The 24,538-nt window shown below is 38.7% G+C and overlaps 1 protein-coding gene across 1 annotated transcript; it reads right to left on the bottom strand.

The window, feature by feature from the left end:
- Window positions 1–17,501: 17,501 nt before the first annotated feature.
- LOC107963033 (uncharacterized) lies at window positions 17,502–21,939 on the bottom strand. Its single transcript, XM_016899633.1, has 9 exons — window positions 21,819–21,939; window positions 21,594–21,734; window positions 21,393–21,542; window positions 21,083–21,216; window positions 20,953–21,031; window positions 20,471–20,697; window positions 20,183–20,383; window positions 19,383–19,802; window positions 17,502–17,729 (listed from the first exon to the last, which is right to left on the bottom strand). Exons 1-9 carry the CDS (start codon window positions 21,937–21,939, stop codon window positions 17,502–17,504), a joined length of 1,701 nt encoding a protein of 566 aa, XP_016755122.1.
- Window positions 21,940–24,538: the final 2,599 nt, after the last annotated feature.

The raw sequence follows: 24,538 nt of genomic DNA, 5'->3' as shown, positions 1-24,538 counted from the left end.
GTATGAAACTTCCACACATTCATATTCACATATAATAAGCATCAAGTATGACGGTTAATTATTTTTATGAATTCGGTTTTGTGGTCCCGAAACCACTTTCCGACTAGGGTCACATTAGGGCTGTCACAACTCTCCCCCACTTAAGAAATTTTTGTCCCCGAAAATCTTACCGGTAAATAGGTTTGGGTATCATTCTTTCATAGAGTTCTCGGTTTCCCAAGTAGCTTCTTCGATTCCATTTTTGAGCCATAACACCTTTACTAACGGACCCCTTTTGTTTCGCAACTCCTTCACTTCATAAGCAAGGATACGTATCGGTTCTTCTTCATAACTCATATCGGATTGAATTTCAACCTCAGAGGGATTAATTATGTGCGAAGGATCAGATCTGTAACGTCGAAGCATCGAAACATGAAAAATGTTGTGAGTCCTTTCAAGTTCAGGGGGTAAAAGCAACCTATATGCAACTGGACCAACTCGTTCAGAGATTTCATACGGCCCAATGAACCTCGGACTCAGTTTGCCCTTACGGCCAAATCTGAGTATCTTTTTCCAAGGTGAAACCTTAAGAAACACTTTGTCTCCCACCTGATACTCAATATCTCTTCGTTTTAAATCTGCGTACGACTTCTGACGATCTGATGCTGCCTTCAGACTTTCATGAATTATTTTTACTTTCTGTTTAGCATCTTTAATCAAATCAACTCCGAAAATGTTACTCTCACCGAGTTTGGTCCAAAACAACGGTGTATGGCATTTACGACCGTACAAAGCCTCGTAAGGTGCCATCTTAATGCTTGATTGAAAACTATTGTTGTAAGTGAATTCAATCAAAGGTAAATACTGCTCCCATGAACCACTAAACTCAAGGATGCAACATCTCAACATATCCTCGAGTATCTGAATTATCTACTCGGATTGACCATCAGTCTGTGGATGAAAAGCGGTGCTAAAATGCAACTTGGTACCCAAGGCTTCTTGCAATTTCTTCCAAAATCGCTAGGTGAACCTCGGATCTCTATCCGACACAATAGAAATAGGTACCCCGTGTAATCTCACAATCTGCGAAACATACAATTCAACTAGTTTATCCAATGAAAAATCCGTACGTACGGGGATAAAGTGAGCCGACTTAGCCAGTCTATCAGCAACAACCCAAATCGTATCTTTCTTACTTGCCGACACTGGCAACACAGATACAAAATCCATCGTGACTCGATCCCATTTCCATTCAAGTACCATGATCGGCTGAAGTAAACCTGTAGGCACTTGATGTTCCGCTTTCACTTGTTGACATATTAAACACTTCGAAACAAATTCGGAAATGTCTCGTTTCATACAATGCCACCAAAACTGACATCTCAGATCGTTGTACATTTTCATACTCCCCGGGTGAATTGACATTCGGCTACAATGAGCTTCGTTTAGAATCATCGAAATAAGTTCTGAATTTCTTGGATCACACAAACGACTTCTGAACCTCAAACAATCGTCATCATCAATTTGAAACTCTGATTCCATATTCGAAACACACTCAGCCTGTTTTGCAACCAATTCATCATCGACTTTTTGAGCTTCACGAATTTGATGAATCAACAATGGTTTGGCCTTTAATTCAGCTACTAACACATTGTCAGATAGAACAGACAAGTGTACATTCATCGCTCGTAAAGCAAACAGTGATTTACGACTTAAAGCATCCGCAACCACATTAGCCTTTCCGGGGTGATAGTCAATGACAAGCTCATAATCTTTTAACAACTCGAGCCAACGTCTTTGTCGCAGATTCAAGTCTCTTTGAGTCATCAAATATTTGAGACTTTTGTGATCCAAATATACATGACACTTCTCACCAAATAAGTAATGTCGCCATATTTTCAAAGCGAATACAATGGCAGCTAGTTCGAGATCATAGGTTGGATAATTTTTCTCATGTGGCTTCAATTGTCTCGACGCATAAGCTACAACTCGACCTTCTTGCATCAATACACAACCCAACCCAAGTAAGGATGCATCACTGTAAATGACAAACTCCTTGCCTGATTCGGGCTGCACTAGTACTGGAGCTTCAGTCAAATAAGTTTTCAGTTGATCGAAACTTTTCTGACACTTTTCTGTCCATTCGAACTTAACATATTTCTGAAGTAGTTTCGTTATTGGTGTGGCTATCATCGAGAAACCCTTTACGAACCGTCTGTAGTAACCGGCAAGTCCCAAAAAGCTCCGAACTTCAGTAATATTTCTCGGAGGCTTCCAGTTAAGTATGGCTGAAATTTTGCTCGGATCAACTCGAATACCCGATGCAGATACCACATGTCCCAAGAAGCTAACCTCTCTTAACCAGAACTCACACTTACTGAACTTAGCATTTAACTGCTTATCCCGTAAAATTTGCAACACTAATCCCAGGTGTTCAGCATGATCGGTTTCATTTCTCGAATAGACCAAAATATCATCGATAAACACAACTACAAACCGATCCAAAAACGGTCTGAAGATCCGATTCATCAAATCCATAAACACCGCGGGGGCATTAGTGAGCCCAAACGGCATCACTAAGAACTCGTAGTGACCGTATCTCGTTCTGAAAGTAGTTTTGGGTATATCCGAATCTCGAATTCGCAACTGATAATAACCCGATCTCAAATCTATCTTTGAAAACACTGAGGCTCCTTTTAGTTGATCAAACAGATCATCAATGCGTGGTAACGGATATTTATTATTTATAGTCACTTTATTCAGCTGACGATAATCGATGCACAACCTCATGGTTCCGTCCTTCTTTTTCACAAACAATACTGGTGCACCCCAAGGTGAGAAACTTGGTCGAGCGAAACCTCTATCCGTCAACTCTTGCAACTGAGCTTTCAATTCCTTTAATTCTGTTGGTGCCATACGATACGGAGCTATCGAAATCGGTGTAGTCCCAGGTACAAGCTCATTACCAAACTCTACCTCCCGAACAGGTGGTAAACCCGGTAATTCTTCGGGAAAAACATCTAGATATTCACAAACCACCGGCACAGATTCAGGCTTCTTTTCTAACTCTTTGTCATCAAGTACATACGCAAGGTATGCTTCACACCCCTTTCTTACATATTTCTGAGCCAACATCAATGATATTACAGCTGGCAACCCATTCAAGTCAGTAGACTCAACTCGGATTATCTCGTTATTTACACACCTCAAATCAATGGTTTTCTTTTGCAATTTACAATTGCATCATGTACGGTCAACCAATCCATACCGAGGATAACATCAAATTCATCAAACGGTAAAAGCATCAAATCGGCCAGAAAATAGGAACCTCGGATTACTAGGGGACATTTCTTACACACTTTGTCAACAAGTACATAACGACCCAAGGGATTCGACACTCGAATTACGAACTCAGTAGACTCAAAAAGTAAAGTCTTACTGGATGCTAAGGTTTCACATATATAAGAATGAGTAGAACCAAGGTCAATCAAGGCAATCACATTAGTATCAAAGAGAGTAAAAGTACCGGTAATAACATCTGGTGAGGAAGCATCCTCGCGTGCGCGTATAGCATAAGCTCTAGCAGGAGCACGAGCCTCAGATCTAGTTGTAGCATCTCTAGATCCTCTCTGACCGCCACTAGGATTTTCCGCATTCTTAGATGGTCTACCTCGAGCAGTAGTAGCACCCGATTTCCCACTCTGATTTACATTCTGTTCAGACAGTCTTGGGCAATCCTTGATAAAGTGGTCAGCTGATCCGCACTTATAACAGGAGCGGTCATGGAATCTACAACTTCTCGAATGCCATTTACCACAATACTGGCACTCCGTCCTGTCTCGACGATCATTTCCAACACTGGCCACTGAAGTGACTCGTGTACCCACAGGGGGTCGATCACGATCTCGTCTAGAAAAGCCCGAAGTGTCTCTAGATTGGCCTAAACCATCTCTAAATTTCTTCGATAACTGTTGAAAGGGCTTTCCCGAAGATCTCTTACGAAACTCCTTTGCTCCCATATCAGCTTTTCTTTTCTCCTTACTGAGCTCTTCGGCTTTGCAAGCTCGTTCGACAAGTACCACAAATTCTTGGATTTCTAAAATGCCAACATACAGCTTTATATCATCGTTCAGTCCATCCTCGAAACTTTTACACATCACAGCTTCTGAAGAAATGCATTCTCGAGCGTACCGGCTAAGCCTTACAAACTGTCATTCATAATCAATAACCGACATGGAACCTTGTTTAAGTTCAAGAAATTCCTTCCGTTTTTGATCAATGAATCTCTGACTGATATACTTTTTTTGAAACTCGGTTTGGAAAAACTTCCAAGTTACTTGCTCTCTGGGCACAACAGAAATCAACGTATTCCACCAATAGTAGGCAGAATCACGTAGCAAGGAGATAGTACACTTTAGGCATTCATCGGGTGTGCAAGATAATTCATCGAGTACCCGAATAGTGTTGTCCAACCAAAATTCAGCTTGCTCGGCATCATCGCTGTCTGTAGCTTTAAATTCAGTAGCCCCATGTTTTCGGATTCTGTCAACTGGGGGCTTATTTGACCTTATTTGGTCAGTTACCGGAGGTATTGTAGGTGCGGGGGTTGTATTAGCCGGGAATGGAGGTTGTGGAACAGCCGTATTAGTTCGAATGTATTGGTTGAACCAATCATTCATCACGCTATAAAAAGCCTGTCTAGCTTCGTCATTCTGATTACTAGCAATAGGTTGAGAGTCCACCGGCGCTGTCCCTTGTGCGGGAGCAGGCGCTACACTCTCAAGATCATCAGCTACTGCTCGGTTGGGATCGGGATCCATTACTATAAATAAACACATTTTCAACTGTCAGAAATCGCCACACTATCAAATAAACACACAATGGCATGTATAGCTAGACCCGAACGTAGTACGGTAGTCCTAGAATTGACTAAACCATAGCTCTGATACCAATAAAATTGTAACGCCCCGTACCCGAGACCGTTGCCGGAGTCGAACACGAGATGTTAACGGACTTAATTCATTTATTTACACAGTTCATTTTAAAATTTCCAGGCAAGCTGGCTAACTGCGTCACTGTCACCTTAAAAATCATATCTCGAGTTCCAAAACTTGAAAACTGATTCTATAAATTTTCCCTAAAACTAGACTCATATATCCATCTACATATTATTTTCTAGAATTTTTGGTCAGGCCAATTAGTACAGTTTATTAGTTAAATTCTCCCCTGTTTCAGGGTTCGACTACTCTGACCTTCATGCATTACGACTTAGATATCTCCCTGTACAGGGCTTCAATACATATGCTGTTTGTTTCTAATGAAACTAGACTCAAAATTGAATCTGTACATATAAGGCATGACCTCTAATTATTTCTGGTTAATTTATGGTAAATTTATAAAGTCAGAACATTAGATCCAGTAACCGTTCTGGCCCTGTTTCATGAAAACTTAAACATCTCATAAGGTACGGTTCATATGGTCGTTTCGCTTCTTCCATATGAAAATAGACTCATCAAGGTTCGATTAAATAATTTATTCATTATTTAATTACATTCCTTCTATTTTTAGTGAATTTTCAAACTCACATCACTGCTGCTGTCAGTGTCAATTTTAAGGTAAATTTCACCTATTTCATAGTTTCCATGATTCAACTAGCCATTGACATACATAGCACCAAAATGATCGTGATTAGCCATTCCAATGGCTAATCGTTACCAAGCATTTCCATACCACTCAATGAACAATATACAAAATGATTAGAATGCTATGCTCAAAATATATGTAAGCCATTTTCGCATGGCTATCCGAATATATACATTACCAAAAGGTACTTGATTAACAACAAAGGGTAGTCCTATACATGCCATTATCAGAGTTCAACTAAAAGAGTACCAAAAGGGCTTCGATAGTCTGGACGACTTTGACTTTGACAATCCCGAGTCCGATACCTGACGAGCAAAATCTATAAAACAGAGAATCAAAGCAACGGAATAAGCATTTAATGCTTAGTAAGTTTGAGTAATGAAATTAGTTTTGACTAAAGTATAACATTCATATGGCTAAATGAATAAATTCATACATGCACATTCTCATAATCATACTTACTTCATGCTTCAATCAACATATTCATACACAAGGTATCAAACCTAACTAAAGGTCGGAAGTTCGTTAATCAATTGAGCGAATACTATTTAAAAGGAATCAACCTTTCCGATGCATATACGAAACATACCTTATCGTTTGGATTTTATGAGCGTATTAATTGAAATTATTACAGCAAGATCGCTCACTTCCAAACTCAAGTATCTTTGGGATTTAGCCGGATATAACAACTCGCACAAATGCCTTCGGGTCTTAGCCTGGATATAGCAACTCGCACAAATGCCTTCGGGTCTTAGCCCGGATATAATCACTAGCATAAATGCCTTCGGGACATAGCCCGGATATAGCAACTCGCACGAATGCCTTCGGATCTTAGTCCGGTTATCATCCGAATAATCATGCACATATGTCCACAAATCATAACACATCTTTATTTCGTTTTCATTACTAGAACTCAGACACAAGGCACTTATCTACCATTACCATTTCGGCTCAAGAACCACATACAAAGAGCATGGTTTTGATTCGCTATATAACATGATCTAATAGAATCATAATCTAAGTTCCACTACTCGAAAACTTACCTCGGACATTGTCGAACGACTTCAACGGCTATTCGATTACTTTTTCCTTTCCCTTATCTGAAATTGCCCCCCCTATGCTCTTGAGCTTAAGTTCAACAAAATTTAAACTAGTCATTAATCGACTATTCAAGTATTACTTTCAGAATATAATACATATATATTCGACTTTCACACATATAGATTATAGTAAGCTTTATAAAAAAATCAATAAATAATTCATTAGCAAATTTTCATTAATGTTTACAATATAATTACAATTTCCCTATAAGCTGACTTCCTGAGCAACAGTTACTATAGTTTTTATAACTGGAGCTACGAAACTCCAAATCAATTGCCGTAAATGTTTCTTGATAGAAGATTCATTTATCTATTATCCATAAAATTTTCAAAATTTTTAGTTTAGCCCAACAATACCAGATTTTTCTTAAAGTTCATCTTGTTGCACTGTTTGACTAAACTGACTACTCTTCACTACGAATCAAATTTCTCATTGTACAGAATTAAAAATATGTTCTCTTTTCTTTCATTTGAAACTAGACTCATTAAGGAGTCTAAGCATATAAATTTTATCTTAGGGACAATTTTGTACAATTTATACTGATTTTATAAAAACAAAACAGGGAATCTAGTAGTCATTTTGACTCAGCCCCACAAGACTTCAAATATCTCAAGATCGGTAACTCTTTTGTTTTTATAGTTTCTTTTGTAAGAAACTAGACTCTTCAAGCTTTAATGACATGATTTATTCAGCTTGTAACTCAACTCCTACAAATTATGGCGATTTTCCAAAATCACCTTACTGCTGCTGTCCCCAAGCAGATTATTACCAAATCAAATACTAACATTTGCATTTCACCTTAATAGCTAGCTTAGCAAACCTTAATTTAACATATAATTGTTCATAACACAATTAAAGCATCCTCTCCATTCCATCAATTCAAAACACATACATTACCCAATAATATCCAAAATCATATTCGGCCTTAGTACACAACTTGTTAGCCGATTTTTCTCCATTTAGCAACTAATGCACATATGTGCTCATTTGTTAGACTCTACTTCACCTAACTACCATTTTCTTTTTCATCCAAATAACATGAACAACAACCATTTCTTGAACATTTTCTCTTCAACAATTTTTCATAAAACATAAAGACTATAACCCAATCTCATCCTTTAATAACTAAAACCGAATGCTCAAGACACCACACCATTTCGAATTTTGGTCATGGCTTAAGCAAAGAACTTAAGAACTAACTCAAAATATACTAAAATTTCAAGAATTAGCATGAACTACTCACCTTATTTTGAGTTCAAGATCACCGAATGCTCTTGTTCTTTTCTTTCCTTAGAATCGGCTAGGAAGAAACATGGATGAAGACTTTGTTTCTTTCACCCATTTTCTTCCTTTAATTATCATTTCTTTATTTTATTACATCACCCATACTAATATGGCATCTAGCTAATTAAAGTTAATAGAAAATTCACATTTGATTATATAATTTGTAGCATGGCCGGCCACTACCTATAGTTTGGCTAATTTGACATGCAAGTACAAGCACTTTCCCACATACATTAATAGGCCACTTTAGCATTTGCCTAGCACATTTCTAAATTGTCTCACATAAGTCCCTACTAATAAATTTCACATATACTGACCAAATTAAAGTATGAAACTTCCACACATTCATATTCACATATAATAAGCATCAAGTATGACGGTTAATTATTCTTATGACTCGGTTTTGTGGTCCCGAAACCACTTTCCGACTAGGGTCACATTAGGGCTGTCACACGTATAGCATAAGCTCTAGCAGGAGTACGAGCCTCAGATCTGGTCGTAGCATCTCTAGACCCTCTTTAACCGCTACTAGCATTCCCCACATTCCTCAATGGTCTACCTCGAGCTATAGCAGTACCCGGTTTCGCACTCTGATTCACATTTTGTTCTGACAACTTTGGGCAGTCTTTGATGAAATGATCGGGGGATCCGCATCTATAACAAGAATGATCATGAAATCTACAACTCCCTGAATGCCATTTTCCACAAAATCTGCACTCGGTCCTATCTCTTCGATCATTTCCAACACTGGCAACTGAGGTGACTCGCGTACTCATAGGAGGTCGATCACGGTCTCATCTGGAAAAACCTATAATGTTCTTAGATCGACCAAAATCATCTCGAAATTTCTTCGATGATTGCTGAAAAGGCTTTCCCGAAGATCTTTTATGAAACTCTCTAGTTCCAACATCAGCTTTCCTTTTTCATTACTAAGCTCCTCGACTTTGCAAGCTCGCTCAACTAGTACCACGAACTCTCTGATTTCAAGAATACCAACAAACATTTTAATATCTTCATTTAACCCGTCTTCAAAGCGTTTACACATAATAGCCTCAGACGATACACATTCCCGAGCATATCTGCTAAGTCGGACGAACTTCCGTTCATATTCAGTAACTGACATGGAACCTTGTTTAAGTTCAAGAAATTCTTTTCGCTTCTGATCGATGAACCTCTGACTAATATATTTTTTTCGAAATTCAGTTTGGAAGAACTCCCACGTCACCCGCTCTCTGGGTACAACAGAAACCAATGTATTTCACCAATAATAGGCGTAATCACGTAGCAAAGATATAGCACACTTTAGGCATTCATCGGGTGTGCAAGATAGTTCATCAAGTACTCGAATAGTATTGTCCAACCAAAATTCAGCTTGCTCGGCATCATCACAGTCTGTAGCTTTAAATTCAGTAGACCCGTGCTTTCGAATTCTGTCAACCGGGGGCTTGTTCAACCTCATCTGATCAATTACAGGAGGTATCGTGGGTGAAGGCGGTGTATTTGTTGGAAATGGGGGTTGTGGAGCAGCCGCATTAGTTCAAATGTATTGGTTAAACCAATCATTCATCACGTTATAAAAGGCTTGTCTAGCCTTGTCATTTTGATTGCTCGCTATAGGTTGAGAGTCTATCGGCGCGGTCCCGCGTGCAGGAGCAGGCACTACACTCTCAACATCATCAGCTATCACTCGACCGGGATCCATTTCTATACAAAATAAAACATTTTTAATTGTCAGAAATCACCACACTATCGTATTAACACATAATGGCATGTATAGCTAGACCCAATCGTTTTACGGTAGTCCTAGAATCGACTAAACCGTAGCTCTGATACCAATAAAATGTAACACCCCTAACCCGTATCCGTCGCCGGAGGGGTAAGGAATATTACCAAACAAGCACGAAAATTCATTTCACAATATTCAGGTAATTTCCAATAGCATACCTTTGAATTCGAATTGCGTTTATACAATAGGCAAAGCAATCTTCTCAATTTAAATAGTACATTAATTCATTCCAAAGTTTAATTCACATCAAAACGTTTAAAATATTAATCGATTATCATCCACACATACACATTAATTATGTGGAGCGCATATAATAACTTAACAAGCCATTTTCGCATGGCTATATATATATGCATCGCCAAAAAGATACGTAATTAACATCAAAAGTCAATCCTATACATTCCATTATCAAGCTTCATTTACAAGAGTACCGAAAGGTTTAGATAGAGTGGACGACTTCGACTTTGGATCTCCTGAGTCCGATAGCTCACGAACAAAATCTATAAAACAGGGAATTAAGGCAAAAAGAGTAAGCATTTCGATGCTTAGTAAGTCTTAAGTAATGGAATCATTTATAACTAAAGCATAGCATTCATAAGGCTCATCATCTTTCTGACTAAATGTAGTCATGATTAAATATAGCACTATTGTTCATACATGTCATCTTAAATTTTTCCTTAAACACGAATTTGTATCATGTAGATAATCTCTTTTTACCCAACTAACCTCATAATTAGGCTGAATACATCTAATTCGATTACAAGGCTAAATAAATGCAAATACGCAAAATCACATACTTATGTTACTTCACACTTCAACCCATACACTTACATGCTCATAGTCAATCTTAACTTAATTTCAATGTATATACGGTACATACCTGATCATCTTAGGGTTGTAAGCACATCAATAGAAATTATTACGACAAGATCGCACATTTCCAACCCAATTACCTTCGGGATTTAGCCCGAATATAACAACTAGCACAAATGCCTTCGGGACTTAACCCGGATATAACAACCAGCACGAATGCCTTCGGGAGTTAACCCGGATATAATCCTCAATTGTCATGCACAAAATATATTTATATTATAAATCATTAACAATTCATTTACATTATTAGATCACAAACACAACATGATTATCCATCATTCCATTTTTGGCTCAATAGCTCATACAAATAACATGATTTCGTTTCGCTACTCTACGGAATTTTCTATAACCATACGACTACAAGCCGATGCACTACCTATTTATTTCAATATGTAAATCAAGAGAAACCATTAAGTCACAATTTATTATGCTATATATATAAATATATAACATTGTTTAATTAAATCATAAGCTAAGTTCCATTACTCAAAGACTTACCTCGAGTATATTTGAACAGTTACGGATAGGCTACTCGATTGCTTTCTCCTTTCCTTTATCTGATTTCGATCCCCATAGCTCTTGAGCTTAAATTCAAAAATAATTTATTTAATTATTTTTCAATTGAGCAATTCAATTTAATACATGTGTATTGTACAATTAAAGTACAAATAACCTTATTCACTATTATTTTAACATCATGCCTATGCTCCACTTATTACAACCGAACATGTTACTAGATGATCACCTTGCATTATCGATTTTCTTAAATAACATGATCATATATATATTTAATACTACGTCGAAAAAAAACATAACATATGGCTAAACAAGCATTCGTACATGAACCATTAGTCAACTTTACCAAATGGACGATATACTTAAGATATCATATAGAAATATCCAAATTCTTTTCTCATCAACTCGACCAACTAAGTAAATGTTATGACACATTATAAAATAACCTTACGGCCCCAAAGTAAGATCAATAATAAGTCACAACCTAATCACATACCTCGGTCATATTTTCTTCACCTAAACCGAATTAGCAAGCACATATAGTCCTTGGCCGAATGTCATTTCACACAAGTCATTAAGAATTTTATCATTTATCACCCTAGATATTATTAGCTAAGTAGATCAATTGTACATATATACCGCCAAAACCGTACCTAATAATTTTACTTATACATAACATTACCCAAATTATTCAAAATCATACTAACCAAAAATATCATGTACCATGCCGAACCTTTAGGAAATCAAGCACCTAATTTATCCATTTCAAAACACCTAATCGGCATTTGTTCAAGACATTAAGCAAAGTCTATGTTCGGCTATTACACATATGAGTATTATAAATTATAGTTTTTAACAAGATCAACTTCTTTCATCAACAATTTCTTCATCAAAACTTAAAGATAAAAATCAAATTCCTTCCTTATCTACCATAACCGAATGTTCAATTCAACCATCCAAATTCAAAGTTTTGGCATGGGCTAAGTAAGTAGCATGATGAGTAACCTAAAACAAACTAAAATTTCAAAAATCTGACTTGATTTACTAACCTTCCTTAGGTTTCAAATGGCCGAATGTTTGCTCCCCTTTTTCTCCCTTTTGGTTCGGCTAAGAAGAACAAAGTTGAGACTTTGTTTTCTTCACCATTCTTTCTATTATTATTTTCATTTTATTCATCTATATCATAAAATATAAAGCCATTAACTAATAATTAATACATATTTTTATATATCACTTCATCATGGCCGGCCACTACTTGTCAAAAATGGATATTTGACATGCAAACCCATCATTTTTCTAACATGCATTATTAAACCACTTTGAAATTAACCTATCATCTTTCACATTTATTTCACATGAGTCCTATTTAATAAATTTCACATACAAATGATAAAATTAAAGCATGAAACTTTCACACATGCCTTTTTACATACAATAAGCACAAAATTTAGCGGTTAATATTTTTTTTCGACTCGGTTTTGTGGTCCCGAAACCACTTTCCGACTAAGGTCAAATTAGGGCTGTCACAATTACTCCTATTTGACATAATAAAGTCTTAATTGTCATAATACATTTCATTCACAATTCCATCACATACAAACAACAATCAACCACATTACAATTGCATAGACACATGCATGTACAAACAATTAGGTTTACAACCCAATAATCAATATAAGCCACATCTCATGGCCTTATACAAATTGAACCACAAGCCATTCTAGGCCAACTCATTTGGTCACATTTACAGTGACCTAATTACTCAAAAGAAAAAGTCCTTATACATGCCATAGACTCAAACTACTTGAATTCATCAATACCCGTAGTGATAGCTTGATAGTGTGAAGGTCTCTCTGGCAATCTCCAATCCGAACTAGCTAAATTAACCTATAAGAGATGAAAAAGTAAGGGGAGTAAGATTTAGAGCTTAATAAGTTCATATGCAAATAACAAAAAATTATTAAAATCCATTTAATTTACCCATCCATAAGAACATTATTAATACAAATTGTATTAATTCTCATGATTACCACTTACTCGTTTATAATGCTTATTCTTTTATCTTATAAATTCAATTTACATGCCTTGGCATTAGCCTAACCACCATAGTCTCTCCAATATAACTTATCACATTATTTAACAAGTTATTCCCAAACTCCTAATCACATGCACATCATTTATGAGTAATCATAATTTCAACATATCGTTCAACCACCTTTCACTTGTCTAAGCTCATATCTTACTATGTTCTCATAATGACTTTATTCAGCAATTATGCCCATTTTTTTTCCTAATATCCAATGAAACACAATTTACAGAAATGAACCGTAAAAAAAACAAATTAATTAGGCTCCTAAGCCTATAACATGATCATTATCAAATCTTAACATGCATCCATTTATCATAAATGTAGATAATTTGCCACAATGTTATCATTATTTCACAAGTAATTTGTTCATGTACATTTTCACCAAGAATTCATCATACACCAAATCCACCTCACAAGAGTTCTGTGTACATACCTGTACCACTCGTAATATAGTCACACACTTTCTCATTTTTAACATACCCGTTGAAATACAATTCAAGCATATAAACATATTAGCTCATATCTCAATTCGGCCCAACAGCCTAACACATAATCATCATTTATATTTATCATATATCCAACATCACAAGATGTGCACTATAAACCACAATGGGAAATAAACAATTATTTCCACAATAATCATGAATTTACAATTATAGGCTTACGTACATGCCTATTTACTCGTAGCAATTTCATTCTCATACCCTCTTTGATTTACCTTTTTAACACATTGGACTAATAAGGATGCTCGGGGATCTCATACTCTTAGTACCTTGTCAATGCCTGTAACATCCCTGTTTCACTGTCTGACAGTTCTGACCCTTTTTCACTAAGAATTAATTATCTTCTCATACAATATTCAGAAGATGTTCCCTTTTGTTTCTTTTGAAAATAGACTCATTAAGGATTCTAAGAATATAAATTATAACCCAAAATTATTTTCACAAATCGAAACAGGGGATTTCGAAATCATTCTGACTCTGTCTCAAAACAATTCAAATATCTCATAATATGAACTTCTTTTATTTACTCTTCTATATGAAACTAGACTCAATAAGATTTAATTCATATTTTATTCAACCTCTAGTTCGATTTCCACAATATTTTGTGGATTTTCAAAGTCGGACTGCTGTTGCAATCCAAAACTGTTTCAATGCTAATTTTACCCTTTCATGATTATCTTTAAATAGGCTTTTGTGCCAATCAATTTCTCTTTTCATATTCATTAGGCCATAAGGTGAAGGGATACACATATCATGTCCCATTTTAATTCTACTTGAAAGCCTTACACATAATCACCCATTAAATTTACCACATAATTATACACCATAGGTATCGACCTAATATTTACAAGGTCGTCACAAAGTCATTCTCATAGGTATGACTTACTCATTTACATTCTTACCAAAAGTCCAATATAAATTGAGCTCATTACTCATGAATTTTTAGTACATTCCTGTACCCTTTCAACAAGATCATAAACATAGCTTACTCATTTTCATTCCTTACTAATCATACAACATAAATTGAGCATGCATTTCATGAATTTCATGTAAGTACCTGTACCACTCACAACATGGTCATAACCTCTCTTCCAAAATAAACCGTAAATTTCCCGTTGAACCATTTGGAATACTAAAGGAAATTAAATAACCCACAAGCATAGGGTAAGGTGCAGACGCCATGTCCTGGACATGGTCTTACACTGGCTCACATCAAAGTCGATGACATGTCCCAGACACGGTCTTACACTGACTCTTGTGCACCGAGGCCAATGCCATCTCCCAGACATGGTCTTACACTAACTCTCGTATATCGGTGCCTGTAACACTCCAAACCTGACCTAGATGCTACGGCCGAATATGGTGTGTCACATCTGAGTGTTTTTCAAAGCCTTGTACCTGATGGTGGAAATCGTTTTTAAGTTAAACCCATCCGATTAAAAACTGCAGAAGCTTCTTTAGTTGAAAACCTTAAGGTTAGAAATGCAGGTTTTTATTTGAAAAGTTATTATTTTGAAAATTCGATGCTCCTACTCTAGAAGTTTAGAATATGAAATCAAAAGCCCATTAAAAGTTAACCCCCCCAAATGGCCTTATTACATAATTAAAACCCAAATATGAAAGCTTACATAAATTGAGTTATTAACAACCAATCTGCGAACGTGTGGCCACCACTGAGTCCCTCGTGGCTCCAAATAGGCTAAGGATGGGGATTACTTGCACAGTTAAAAGAAGGGTGAGTTTATGAAAACTCATTGTATAATCCCCTATCGGTCAACAGTAACAGTGCATACAGTAACAATCTGAGCCTGAGCCCTATTCAATAACAGTACAGTCTGGGCCTAAGCCCTATGCAGTAACAGTACATTTTGGGCCTAAGCCCTATGCAGTAATAGTGTGGGCCTATGCCCAAAATAGTATAATAACAATACAGGTATGCAACCCAACCTAATCCATCCTGCTCACCACCTGTACCAACCAACTCACCATGTGGGGAATAAATCGACCCACCCAGCCAACACACCAATATCGCAGCGTAGCTGCTAATAGTAATGCAACAAAGCTACTAGTAGTAACATAGCAAAGCTGCTAATAGTAATGCAGCAAAGCTGCTAATAGCGGTAAACGTGGCATAGCCAATAATATCAAAATACGTGGCAAAGCCACCAGAACAGTACTTCCTCCAAATCAAAATCCCAACCCCAATGCAGTATGTCATGTTATAATATTTCGTGTATGCAAGGTTCCATACTCAGATACAGTCATGCATATATCATACACTCATCAATTAACCTACCTCTAAGGTATAACACTCATTTCCACCCATTAGGGGTAGAATAGTAATTTTCACTCGTCAAGAATATTTTGGTCATTCTACCCTCTGGGGCCTCGGTACAAATAATCGATCTTTAAAAAGGTCTACAGTCCCCTCGAGCGACTTAAGTAACCTAAACAGACCTAACGGTGTAAATGGCCTAAGACCCATTATTCGGCCCAAGTGGGCCCACATGTTCGTGTGGCCCACTTAGCCCAAATTTAGCTACGGCTATGTGACTTACATAGCCCAGTCCAAAATTTATCACTTACCGTAGATTTAATCTGTATGGAGCCCACGAGCTCGTTGGGTCCTCCCGGTCCATTTCGACCCAACGAAGCCCTTAACAGCCTATGCCATGTACATGACATGACAAGCACAACTACTTCCCACCTATCAGTTAGATTTACACAAGCGAGCCCACGGGGCCCATTGGGCCCATTTGGCCAATCTAGGCCTAGTACACGAGAACTCTCATGGCGGCCTCTACAGTTTATCGCCCATGGTTTGTGGGCTCATTTTACCCCACGAGCGGTTGCATGCTCGTGAGGCCTCAAATGCTGAAGTTTTGGCTTTTCAGCTTTTGTTGATTTCCTACAAAGAAGGGCGTGAATTCACACCTGTTTATGAGAATCCGCCGAAGTCCACGATCACCAACTTTGGCACATCCTGCATTGAGTCTTAATCACTTTCCCTCTCACCAACTCATCTAGTTCATTTTATTTAAAGCCAGCTTCTCACCAATGCTCATGTTAGCTTCCCGATGTAGGATTACTTTCAACTATTAGGAAAGTTCCTTATTATTTTTTTATGACCACTTCAACCACAGAGTTCCAGTCCAACTCCACCTCCTACACAGCTCAAACAGTAAAATAAATACTCCATTGCACATCCTAGGACTTGAACCTCAGACTCATAGTTACACAACACACCACCTTGCCACTCCACCACAGGCTCTTTCTGTGTCACAAAATATCCTCTATTAATTATAAGATCTATAGGCCAAAGTCCAGGTTCCTTTAAAAGAAAAACCAAAATAAGTTGCAAGAGCCAAAACTTAACCCCAGGCTCCCTTGAAACCTTAATGACGCCACAACCACTAGGCCACATGGTTTCTTGTGTCATTTACTTAACACAATAATTGAAAAGGCCATCATCCAAGCATCCAGGGTTTAATTCACTTAAAACCAAAATTTTTGCTAAAGCCTAGGTTTGAACCCAAGATTTCTCAGACACTTCACAGAGCACTTAACCACTGAAACAAACACATAATTGTGTCATTTCCTAGCACAATTAAATACTTATATTCAACCTCCTTACGGACCCATACTCAAGGCCCACTACTTCTAGGCCCAAATTCAGGGAGTTACAACTTTACCCCCTTTAAGAAATTTCAGCCTCAAAATTTACCTGTTAGAATAAGTGAGGGTATTGCTGCCGCATCGCCTCCTCATGGTCCCACGTGGCTTCCTCTGAACCATGATTATGCCAAAGCACTTTGACCAGTGGAACAGATTTCTTTCTTAATACCTTAACATCACGATCCAATATCTGCACCGGTTCCTCCTCGATAGTCAAATCAGGTCCAACCTCAATTTCCTCAACTGATATAATGTGCAAGGGATCAGAACAGTACCGCCTCTGATTTAAACATGAAACACGTCATGAATCCTATCCAACTCTGGAGGCAACTCAAGTTGATAAGCGACCGGTCCCATCCACCTAAGTATTCGATAAGGTCCAATAAACCTAGGGCTAAGCTTGCCATTCCGCCCAAACCTCAAAATTTTCTTCCATGGTGAGACCTTGAGAAAGACATAATCCCCCACAGAGTACTTGGTATCTTTACGCTTTAAGTCTACATAAGACTTCTGCCTATCAGATGCTTCCTTTAACCGCTCTCAAATCAATTTCACCTTATCTCTTGTATCAGAAATTAATTTTGGCCGTAGAACTCGCCGCTCACCCAGCTCAGTCTAACAGGTAAGAGTACGACACCTACGACCATACAATGCCTCGAACGGTGCCATTCGAATACTAGATTGGTAGCTGTTATTATAAGCAAACTTTTCCAATGGAAAATAATCCTCCCAGCTGCCTCTAAAATCAATTACACAACCTCTTAACATGTCTTCTAGTATCTGAATCACCCTCTCTGACTGCGTATTCGTCTAAGGGTGGAACGCAGTACTGAAATCTAGCCTTGTACCCAAAGCCTTGTGAAACATTTTCCAGAACCGAAATGTGAATCTAGGATCTCAGTCAGATATAATAGAAACCGGTACACCATGCAGCCTCACAATTTCAGCCACATATAACTTGGCCAATTTCTGTAATGAATAATCCGTGTGGATCGGTATAAAATGGGCAGATTTAGTCAATCGGTCCTTAGTCACCCATATCGAATCCTTCTTAGTCGGCGTCAAGGGTAGCCCACTCACAAAATCCATGGTTACCCTCTCCCACTTCCAGAGTGGAATTTTAACTAGTTGTAGTAACCCAGAAGGTAATTAACACTCAGCCTTAACTTGCTAGCATGTCAGACACTTACTCACATACTCAGTAACTTCGTGTTTCAACCCTGGCCACCAATACAGCTCACAAAGATCTTGATATAACTTGTTTCCACCAGGATGCATAGTATATGGACTACTATGCGCCTCTTGCAGTATAGACTGCCTCAGATCAGAATTCCTCGATATACATACTCTTCGATGGAAGCATAGTACTCTTTTCTCATTTAGCCCAAAATCTGTGGCCTCACCATTCTCAACTGTTGAAAATGAGAAGCGAGCGACACATCTAAAAATTGTTTCTCCTTAATTTGATCAGTCCAAGTCAGTCTCACTTGCAATTCAGCTAACAAGCTACCATCATCGAACAAGCTGAGACGAGCAAACATTGCTTTCAAATCAGATACAACCTTACGACTCAGTGCGTCAGCTACCACATTAGCTTTACCAGGGTGATTCTCAATTGAACAATCGTAGTCCTTAAGAAACTATCCACCTTCATTGCCTAAGATTCAACTCCTTTTGAGTAAGAAGATATTTGAGGCTTTTATGATCTATGTAAATAATCGTCTTTTCACTGTATAAGTAATGTCTCCAAATCTTCAGTGCGAATACCACCGCAGCTAATTCCAAGTCATGAGTGGGGTAATTTGTCTCGTGAGGCTTGAGGTGATGAGACGCATAAGCAACCACCCTACCCTCTTGCATCAACACACAACCCAAGCCAATATGCGACGCATCACTGTAAACAGTAAATTTCTTTCCCAGACTCTGGCAGTACCAAAATAGGGGCCTTAGTCAAAACATCCTTTAGTTTCTCAAAACTCTCTTGCTGCTTATCAGTCCAATTAAATGGTACCCCTCTATGCAGTAACTTAGTCAGAGATGTAGCAATCAATGAAAATCCTTCAACAAAACGTCTGTAATACCTAGCCAGACCCAAAAAGCTTCGAATCTCAAATACCGTCCTCGGTGGTTTCCAATACACTACAGCTTCAATTTTCCGAGGATCCACCCTAATTTTCTCTGCTAACATTACATGTCCTAGAAATGTCACTTTTCGCAGCCAAAATTCGCACTTGCTAAATTTTGTATAAAGCTGCTTTTCCCTTAGAACTTGCAAAACAATACGAAGATGTGCATCATGCTCCTTCTCGATTTTTGAATACACCAAGATGTTGTCTATAAACACAACTATGAACTAATCCAAATAAGACTGGAATATCAATTCATTAGATCCATAAAAGTCGCTAGTGCATTCTTCAACCCAAACGACATCACCAGGAACTCGTAATGACCATAACAAGTTCTAAACGCAGTCTTATACACGTTAGCATCCTTAATCTTTAGCTGATGATACCCAGACTGAAATCTAGCTTAGAAAAAATTGTAGCTCCTCGTAGCTGGTCAAACAAATCATCTATCCTCGGTAAAGGGTACTTATTCTTGATAGTCAGCTTGTTCAATTGACGATAATCCATCCTTCTTCTTCAAAAACAACACTGGTGCTCCCCACAGAGACACACTCGGTCGAATGAATCCTCGATCCAATAGCTTTTGGATTTGAGCCTTTAGCTCCACCAGCTGTTTCGGTGTCATCCTATAAGGGGCAATGGACACCGGAGCTGTTCCAGGTTGGAGTTCAATACCGAATTCAACCTCACGATCTAGAGGCAACCCTGGAAGCTCTTCAGGAAATACATCCAAAAAATCTTTTACAGTTCCGACATCTCCCACAGAAGGACCTTTAGAATCGAAAATACTACCATATGCTAGGAACGCCTAGCAACCTTTGCAAACCAGCTTCTCGGCCCTTAACGCAGAAATTACATTAGATAAATAATCTCTTCACTCCCTTATCGTCGTCACCTCCTCATCCTCCGTAGACTTCAACACCATACGCTTAGCAGCACAATCCAATTTCAGACAATGTTTCACTAACCAATCCATGCCCAATATAATATCAAATTCCCCAAATGACAGTTCCGTCAAATCTGCCGAAAAGACCACCCCTTGGACTTCTAAGGGCACATCTCTGAACAACTTACTCACCCCAACCGGTTGTCCCAGTGGACTCAACATAGTCATTTCACTAACTATATTTTTAGACTGAATACCCAACGTCTCAGACACAGTGCATGTAACATACGAGTGTGTAGAACCAATATTAATTAAAGTAGTGTATGGTAAATTATAAATCAGCAACATACAAGTTATGACGTCAGGGGCATCCCTATCCTTTCAGCAACGAGCAGCATAGACCAAGGCTGGTTGTCTCGCCTTAATGTTTCCAGCACCTCTGCCTGGTGCTTCACGACCTCGACCAAACCCGTTTCCACCTCTGGCCTAACCTCGGCCTGTCGGTGGCTGCTGACCACCTCTCACAGGCTGAACATGACCCTGTCCTACATCTTTCGTTTGAATAAACCCCTGAATACAATTCTTAACCTAATGATCCATAGACCAACATCTAAAGCATGCCTCAGTTCGTTTCCAACACTCACCCTGGTGAGCTCTCCCACAATCGGCGCAAAGCTGCGGTCTTGTAACAATACCAAGAACCGCTCGAACTAGCCCATCAAACCTGGCCCTCTTTACAGGCCTTCCAGAAGAACCTGAGAGTCGAAAATCCCTTTTATTTTTGTCCCTATATTTCTCGCTGTTCTGGTGCTCAAGCACTTCACATCCTCGTCAATTTTTTATTTTTCCATAAGGGCAGCAAAGTCCTGCTCCCTCTATGGGGCTATCATCACACATAACTCGTCTCAGAGGCCATCCTCAACCTGCACACAGCGTTCATATTCAGTTACGACTATCCCGCGTGTATACCAACTCAACCGCAGAAACTCTGCCTCGTACTTCGCCACGATTTTATTCCCCTGAGTCAAATTCAGAAATTCCTTCCTTCGGGCATCTATATAACTTGCACCCACATACTTCCCTGAAAAGGTTGCTTTGAAGAAATCTCATGTCAAACGGTCAGCTTGCGTACCTTCTCTCACAGCGAACCACCACTGGTAGGCCTCATCATGCAGTAAAGACACTGTCCCTTTTAATTTTGCCTCTGAAGTACATTCAAGGTCATCCATTACTAGCTCGATAGCCTTTAACCAATATTCTACCACATATGGGGCTACACCCGAAACACACTTGAAGATTTTCGCTCCATTAGATCAGAGTCACTCCGAAATTGACCCCCAGCCTAAAGATCCAGTACTTGCTCTAGCAACCCTTTCAAGAACTCGTAGCATTGCTTGAGATAAAGCATTATCCCCAACTGCTCGGTTATAAGACCCTGATTCAATTACTGGCGAGGCTGGTGCCTCTCTAGCCGGCATGTGGCCCGATGCTGAAGACCCATCTCTAGCACTTCCTCAGCCTCTACCGCGGCCTCGTGTACCCCTTCCGCAAGTACCTCTTGTGCTTATATCGATAGCAAATTGTCTGCTTTAAAGTCTTATAAATCAGTTTATAATATCAATAATTATTAACAATGTGTTATAAAATTAGCAATTAGAGTTTGTTTTCGCAGAACAAAATTGTCTACAGTTGTCAGTCTTCTATAATCTCGGTCTACTCTAACTACGGAGTTTCAGTGTAATTCTACTACCTATGGTGGTCTTCAGTAATACATTTCAGTTCATAACAATAATCAGTGTCAAAAAACTTACTGATTTGGTGCCGGAGACTTAGTGTGCCACATTTCCAACCACAAAATTTAACATTCAAATCCACAAAAACCCATTCCACAGCCGAGTTTCGTAACTTGACTCTGATACCACTAAATGTAACACCCCAAACTTGGTCTAGACGCTACAGTCGAATCTGGTGTGACACATCTGAGTTTTTTTCGAAACCTTGTACTTGATGGTGGAAACCGTTTTTAAGTTAAACCCATCCGATTAAAAATCGTGAAAGCTTCTTTAGTTGAACACCTTAAGGATAGAAATGCAGGTTTTTATTTGAAAATTCGATGTTCTTATTCTAGAAATTTAAAATATGAAATCAAATGCCCATTAAAAGTTAAAAACCCCCAAATGGTCTTGTTACATAATTAAAACCCAAATATGAAAGCTTAAATAAATTGAGTTATTAACAACAAATCTGCGGACGTGTGGCCACCACTGAGTCCCTCGAGGCTCCAAATCATCTAAGGCTGGGGATTACCTACACAGTTAAAAGAAGGGTGAGTTTACGAAAACTCAGTATGTAATCCCCTATTGGTCAATAGTAAAAGTGCATACAATAATGGTCTGGGCCTGAGCCCTATTCAATAACAGTACAATCTGGGCCTAAGCCCTATGCAGTAACAATGTGGGCCTATGCCCAAAACAGTATAATCACAATACAGGTATGCAACCCAACCCAATCCATCCTGCTCGCCATCCGTACCAACCAACTCACCATGTGAGGAATAAATCGACCCACCCAGCCAACCCACCAATATCCCAGCATAACTACTAATAGTAACGCAACAAAGCTGCTAGTAGTAACACAATAAAACTACTAATTGCGGTAAACATGGCGTAGCCATTAATATCAGAATACGTGGCAAAGCCACCAGAATAGTAGTTCCTCCATATCAAAATCCCAACCCTAATGCAGTATGCCATGTCATAATATTTCGTGTATGCAAGGTTTCATACTAAGATACGGTCATGCATATATCATGAACTCATCAATTAACCTACCTCTAAGGTATAACAGTCATTTTCACCCATTAGGGGTAGAATAGTAATTTTATCCTTCAAGAGTATTTTGGTCATTTTACCCTCTAGGGTCTTGGTACAGATAATCGACCTCTAAGAAGGTCAACAGTCGACTCGAGGGACTTAAGTAACCTAAACAGACCTAATGGTGTAAATGGCCTAAGACCCATTATTCAGCCCAAGTGGGCCCACATGCTCATGTGGCCCACTTAGCCCAAATTTAGCTACGGCTATGTAACCTACATAGCCCAGTCCAAAATTTATAACTTACCGTAGATTTAATCTGTGTGGGGCCTACGAGCCCATTGGGTCCTCCTGGTCTATTTCGGCCAAACGAAGCCCTTAACGGCCTATGCCATGCACGACATGACAAGCCCAACTACTTCCCACCTATCAGTTAGATTTACACAAGCAGGCCCACGAGGCCCATTGGGCCCATTTTTCCCATCGAGGCCCAGTACACGAGAACACTCATAGCGGCCTCTATAGTCTATCGCCCAAGGTTTGTGTAACGCCCCAAACCCGGCCCAGACATTATGGCTAGATTTGACGTGTCACATGGACTTACGACTTAGTATGCATTCGTTGGTTTAAGTGATTGGGGTGGTCTTTGTAAAAACAGCGGTTGAATGAAAAGTCGGTTTCTCAATCTTTAAGCTATCCATTTGTTGTGTTTGTTGAGTCTTGAAAACGTTCATTAATTTTGAAAACCCGCGCAGCCTAACACTAGCAGTTTCGTCATAGTGTAAATATAATCAGAAAATAAAACCATAACGGAAAAAAGAAATTTAAATAGCGGCCTTATTACAACTTAAAACCCAAAATTAAATCAGAATATAAAAATAATAAAAATAAACTAATTTAGGAAAACCAACTTTGCAGATGATGTGGCCACTCTGAATCTCTCACAGCTCCAAGCCCACTATCGTTAGGGATTTCCTGCAGAGATGAAAATAAAGGGTGAGTTCGGTAAACTCAGTGTGTAACATAACCCAACCATAGCCCAAAACAGATCAAACCTCAGAGTCAGACTTATCTGGGCCTTGGCTCAGTACAGAAATCAGAATGAAACCCATAGGCCCATAGAAGATACAGAACAAATATATAATGAATGCAGAAATCCCAACCCAGAGCCATCCATAACACCTCCGTACCAGCCTTACACCATGTGGGGAGACTACTCGACCCACCCAACCGCTACACACCACAGAAATTGCAGCGAAGATGC

The sequence above is a fragment of the Gossypium hirsutum genome, chromosome A06 (genome assembly GCF_007990345.1).
Source record: "Gossypium hirsutum isolate 1008001.06 chromosome A06, Gossypium_hirsutum_v2.1, whole genome shotgun sequence".
Taxonomy (NCBI): domain Eukaryota; kingdom Viridiplantae; phylum Streptophyta; class Magnoliopsida; order Malvales; family Malvaceae; genus Gossypium; species Gossypium hirsutum.
Note: the sequence above shows the minus strand (reverse complement) of the source record. Positions and strands in the feature narration are given on the sequence as shown.